This window comes from Citrus sinensis, chromosome 8, assembly GCF_022201045.2.
Source record: "Citrus sinensis cultivar Valencia sweet orange chromosome 8, DVS_A1.0, whole genome shotgun sequence".
NCBI classification, from domain to species: Eukaryota; Viridiplantae; Streptophyta; class Magnoliopsida; order Sapindales; family Rutaceae; genus Citrus; species Citrus sinensis.
This window is the reverse complement of record NC_068563.1, coordinates 18,258,888-18,264,887: the sequence shown is the minus strand read 5'-3', so window position 1 is coordinate 18,264,887 and position 6,000 is coordinate 18,258,888. Positions and strand designations below refer to the sequence as shown.

General features: G+C 33.2%; 1 protein-coding gene across 2 annotated transcripts; it reads left to right on the top strand.

The window, feature by feature from the left end:
* The first annotated feature begins 838 nt into the window (after window positions 1-838).
* LOC102615594 (OVARIAN TUMOR DOMAIN-containing deubiquitinating enzyme 1) lies at window positions 839-4,834 on the top strand. 2 transcript variants are annotated; one of them, XM_006494855.4, is made up of 9 exons: window positions 839-1,099; window positions 1,458-1,523; window positions 1,609-1,692; window positions 1,810-1,932; window positions 2,416-2,468; window positions 2,702-2,751; window positions 2,826-2,926; window positions 3,409-3,691; window positions 4,508-4,834. In XM_006494855.4, the coding sequence occupies exons 1-8, from the start codon at window positions 854-856 to the stop codon at window positions 3,673-3,675; spliced, it is 990 nt and encodes a 329-aa protein (XP_006494918.3). In that variant the 5' UTR covers window positions 839-853; the 3' UTR covers window positions 3,676-3,691; window positions 4,508-4,834. The 2 variants fall into 2 exon arrangements, with proteins under 2 accessions (XP_006494918.3, XP_015381909.2); XM_015526423.3 differs by lacking the exon at window positions 1,458-1,523.
* Window positions 4,835-6,000: the final 1,166 nt, after the last annotated feature.

Below are 6,000 nucleotides of genomic sequence, written 5' to 3'. Positions count from 1 at the left end.
GGCTGAAAGTTTACCTATATAAAATAATCATTGCATTCGTTGTACGGGTCAGTCAACCTTGATGAGAATTGTGAAGCTTAGGCAGCAGCAAAACTGCGGTCCGAACAGCAATGCGTCACGGGTAAAATGAAATAATAAAATAATTTAACACAAAAACAATTGAATTGATTTAAAATAAAGAAAAAAAAATCTCAAAAGGCAAAAAACGAGAGGATCCGGGGTTTTTTATTTAAATATACCTCATTTGTCCTTAAATATTAAATTTATACCCCATTACATATATATACCTCCTAAAAGTGTAAAAAATAAAAAATAACCTAAAAAAATTATTTATTTACGTTTACTTCCTTTCTCATGACTTCTACATAATAATACAACTAAAGTTGAGTATACTCGACTTTTTACCTGACTTAATTAAAAGGAAAATTTTCATTTCAATTTAAGTCGAGTATTCTCAATCAATTACCGAATTTTAATAAAAAGTCAAAAATTTTTACTGAATGAATATTGGGTAAGGTTAAATTAAAGTTGGGTATTCTCGATTCTTTACTCGACTTACTTGAAAAAATCAAAAATTTTTTAGATAATTTTTTATTTCAATTGAAGTCGAGTATTCTCGACTATTTACCCGACTAACATGAAAAAGTCGAGAATTTATACTGAATTACTAATTGTGTATGATTTGGTTGAAGTTGAATATTCTCGACCATTTACCTGACTTCGAGGAGTTGGGTTTAGTTTTATGAAGATTTAATTGTGGTTATTTTTGTACTTTTTTTAGTTTTTTAGAGTATATATGTGTAAAATTTAAGAGTGTAATAATTTTAGGTATATATTAGGTATTTTGAAGGGAATGGGGTACATCCCACACAATTCTCCCGAGGATCCGTTTATAGATCACATAAAACACAATACTGCCGTTCAGTTGAAATTTGGGAGACATCGGAATTCAGAAAGGAAGAAGATGCAAAATCAAGAGAAGTGTGGAGCGTCATGTGAATTTGATGACTGGTCAAATTTCGAAGACGAGGATATTATGCAGCAGCAATCCGATATTAAAGCCGAGGAAGCTCAAAAGGTTCCATTCGTTGCTGATAAGGTATCTGCAAACCAAGCCCATGTTTTATTTTGTTTTATTTTACTCTTTATTTTATGAAATGGGTTTTTTTTTTTCTGTTCTTGAAGAATTAGTTATAATTAGCATTAGGGTGATAATTGTTTCTTGTGTCAGCATTCGTAACCTTAAACCATCAGACTTGTTACATTGAATTGAATGTCAAACTTGTGAAGAGTGTATATAGTTAATTTTGGGATGTTAAATGTTGTATTACAAAAGTTCAACCGTGTAATGTTAGAGTAGAATATATATCTGCTTGTGTTTGATTTCGGTTTGATGATGATGTTGTTCAAGAAGTTGTGTATGAATCTCATGCATTCTTAGCGGTGATTTATCACAGGAACCACTGTCTGCATTAGCATCTGAATATCAATCCGGCAGCCCAATTTTGTTGGAGAAAATTAAGGTTGTCAGTTTGTTTGTTTTACGGGTTCATTGGTTCTGATAATTGTGATCCTTTGAAGTTAATTAATTATTGTTGCATTTTGCAGGTTCTTGGTGAGCAGTATGCTGCCATTAGGCGTACACGAGGAGATGGGAACTGTTTTTTCCGAAGTTTTATGTTCTCTTATCTTGTATGTCTCGTATTGTTTCTATACTATTCTGATTTCTATATTTGAGATTCTTGCTGGAGGCAAATTAATATGTTCAGCTAATTTAACAACTAAATAAATCTCGAGTTGCTAAAATAGGAGCACATTTTGGCTTCTCAAGATCAAGCAGAAGTAGATCGTATTAAAGCCAAGGTAGAAGAATGTAGAAGAACACTTCAGAGCTTGGGTCACGCTGACTTTACCTTTGAAGACTTTTTTGCGGTAAATCTGGGACCAGCAATTTTTCAATTTTAATAATGGGGCCGCTTTCTCAATTTCTAAATGTGATGTATTTCGCTGGTATAACATGAAATGAATATATATGAATTTTAAGCTTGATCTGTTGATGGAAGTCACCAATTTGCTTTGAAAGATTTGCAGCCACCTTACTTATTGATCTCAGTTTGGCTAGTAAGTTGTTCTTCATAGGAGTTGCTTCTATTGTAGGTTGCATATGTGGTTGGAATTAATACCTTATTGAGCACCATAACATTAATACTAATTTTCTCACATTTTGTTAAAAGGGCAAATTACAATTAGGTTTATGGTTGAATTTTGAGATGTTCCATATCATGCTCATCCTTGCAATTATTCAAGGTTATTTATTTGTACTTTGGTTACCCTTTTATGGGTTTCATTGTGGTTTCTTCTAGACATGTTAACTTGTCTTCAACTCTGATACTAATTACCCTGAAACTCTTCCAGTTATTTCTTGAGCAGCTGGACAACGTTCTTCAAGGAAACGAATCTTCCATAAGGTGTGAATCCTGTGTTATTGGGTTTTACCATTTATGTCAACAACTTTTGTGTACAAATTGGTGTTCTTTGTTTTAAATATCTCAGTATAATGATTATGGTTTTGGCTTAATCATTTGCTGATCTGCGTAACTTCCGCTAAAATTTTGAGTTGTCCTCCTTAATGAAAACCAAATGATTCTCTGTTAGGTTGTTAAATTAATATAGTTTTTCCTCTCTATTTCTCCTTTTCCAGTCACGGTGAACTTGTAGTTAGAAGTAGAGATCAGTCAGTATCTGACTATGGTGAGTGACTTTTATAATCCTAAATGTATCATTCCATATTTGCACTTTTTCTCCTCACAGATTTGGTTGGTTAGTTGTAATGTTTTTCAGATTTGTTACATCTGGTGAAATAAGAAAGCGCTCAGAGTTTTTTGAACCCTTTATATTGGGACTAACAAATGCAACTGTGGAACAGGTTTGTATGGTGGTAAAATGTTTTGAGAACTTATGATTATTTTTTGCTGTTCCATTCTTCATTATGTTCTTGTATCAAGGAGTAATTGGGAACTAACTAGGTTTTCTTATTGAGTCAAATTCAAAGTGGATGCAAGAGAAAATAACGGCCATAAATTCAGCAACTGTCTCTATAATCAAATCCTTTTTTCCTGTTCACTTTTGTGTGCTATTTCTAGCGACGTTGTATATCTTTTTTTATTCATCATTATTAAAGACTGACAATTTATCCTGAATCATTAGTTAATGGGGATTCAGATCTTTGAACTGTGGGAACCCTGATTTGAAATTTTATGATCGGAGATATTTGATCTATGATTTAACAATAAGTTTGATAAAATAAATTTATGGTCATGTTATATGACTTGGAGCCCTTATTTTTTCAGTTTGGATTTGTTACCTGTCTTTCTCTCTCACTTTCACACGTATTTTGTTTTGGAATAGTTTTGCAAGTCATCGGTGGAACCAATGGGTGAAGAGAGTGACCATGTACACATTACCGCCCTTTCAGATGCATTAGGTGTTCCAATCCGTGTTGTATACCTTGATCGCAGCTCTTGTGATTCTGGTGGTGCCAGTGTGAATCATCATGATTTCATTCCCACTCCTGGAGATTGTCCAAATGCTACTAGTGGCAGCACTGAGACCACAATTCCTTTTATTACTTTATTGTATCGTCCAGGCCACTATGACATTCTCTACCCGAAGTGATGCACTTGCTGGTTGAGTAAGTCTTTCTTCTTTTGAATCACCAAAGCGTCTCTCATTGGGACAGCTTGTAACTTACCTAAACCCCTTTCATGGGGGATGTCAAATGAGCTATTAGGTTGGTTGGCTCTTGAAAATGTTTTTCATTCATCTTTGGGACTTGGGAGTTCAGCTTTTTCTTTTTCTGTAAAAAAGCAAGACAATTGTATTTATCCAGGCAGAAACAATGGAGACACTTTAGAAATTAGTGGACTAGATGTCCACAAAGACAAGGGAAACTAAGTGGAGAACCTACAAAATTACATCCAAAAAACCTAGCCATGAACAGGAAGCCCTCCCCTAATCCAAAAAGTTAGCTTTCTATGCCAAGTTGTTCCAAAGCCCCTTCCCTATTGGGACTTACAAAGAAAAAAGGACAGCTTGAAAATCTTTCTAAAGTGAAGTCGAAAGTGAAAAAAATGACAAACTCTCTCCCTTAAGTTTCCTGTGCCATTTTTCTTTCTCGATTCTCACTAAAGATATGGTTATTTCTCCTGAACTATAATACTCTTAAAGCATATTAATGAATGTAGTTCGTTGTGCACTTCTTTGTGGCTAAGCTTGATTTAAAAAATACACCATTTCATTGTATGGAGGCTCTCTATTGTCATGCCCAAATAAAAGTTAAACTTGTGATTGCTTGACTTTTAAGGGCAAGCAGCCTCTTTGATTCGGTAGCCTTCTTGAGAAAACACTGGCAATGGCAAATACAAATAGCAATCACACTGGCAATGACATTAGTGAAGTTTTGTTAATCTATTAACATTTTTCCCCCCTCCTGTGACACGTTTTGCAGATTGCTGACAATGCCTGGCCTGTGAAAGGAGCTCTCAAGATAATCTTGTTTGGACATGACAATGAGCTAAGCTCATCATTCTTGCAGTAACTTGTGGTTATGAACTGTTACATGTTTTGGCTTGCGCGTGTGGGGACATAACCACACTCGTAGCTTTTTGTTCAGAACTGCTTTAGATGAGCATGTTCTCACCTGGTATTCATCTGAACTTGAATGATTGAAGAAAGAATTGCTCATTCTGCAATGTGAATTAAGAATCTAGTGCTTGGAACTTCTCTGAACATGTACAATGCGGCAATATTTTTAATTCAAGTCTTTGGTTCCTGACGATCAAATATAAGTTTGAGAATTGTATGCCTGATTAAGTGCAAGGCGAAGACTTATACGCATGATTAAAAAATTTGTTATAGTAGATATTTGTCTTTTCACACTACTAAGGGTTGAAAACACCTAAAAATGGCAATGGACACTGCGCGCTGTAGGTTTGCCATTACCAAACTTGCATCTACAAAAAATTTAAATTATCAAACCTACTTACAATCCGCAATGGGTTTTTATTTTTTTAGAAAAATTCGTCCTCTATGGATTTTAACAATTACCAAATCTACCCACAATCTGCAGTGAGTTTTTTGCTGGTTTTTTCATTTAAATCATTAATATAAAAAAATACTTTTAATAATACATAAAAACTTTAACTATATAATTCAAACTATAAATATATAATAATAGCCTAAAAATCCGCAAACAATATTTCAATTCTAGATTTTATAAATGTAAATAAGAAATTAAAATTTCAACATTAAAAAAATACACAAAATATATTAATCTAACAAAATATTCCTATTGTAGGCAAATCATCATCATTAATATCAATGTCTTGTTTCATGTTTTAATCAATATACAAGTATTATCAATAATATTAACACGTAGATTTTATACAATTATCGTTAAGGCAAAACAAATAAAATCAATTAAAGTAAAATAAAATATTAGTAATAAAAATTATAAAATTTCTACTTATTAAAAGCTTATTGTATATATGTTACTGGGAGATAAGATAGGTTTAGGAATTAGAAACTTTAACTTAAATATATTTATGATTAAAATTTTTTAATGTAATTTTTGTGATTAAAATAAAAATATAAATAATTAAAATAAAGAATGCCAGTTGGTGGATACTCGCCCTAGTACTCAGTTAATTTTTTTTTGTAATACTAAATCCACCCATTACCCGCAGTGAATTTAAGTTTGAAATACCAAATCCGCCCGCAACCCTCAAAATTATCCGCAGCAGATGGCTTTTTGTGGGTGGGTTTGGACGGATTTGCCGGTTGGCGGATAATTTTGTCACCCTAAAAACACCATCATTTTGACGAAAATGGTCGAAGACTCATTATAAGGGTTAAGAGGGTCCGTCCACAACAAATAATACACATCAAATTTTGACGAAAGTCAACAACCCACCTAAGCATTACATTGTTGTTGAAACTTGA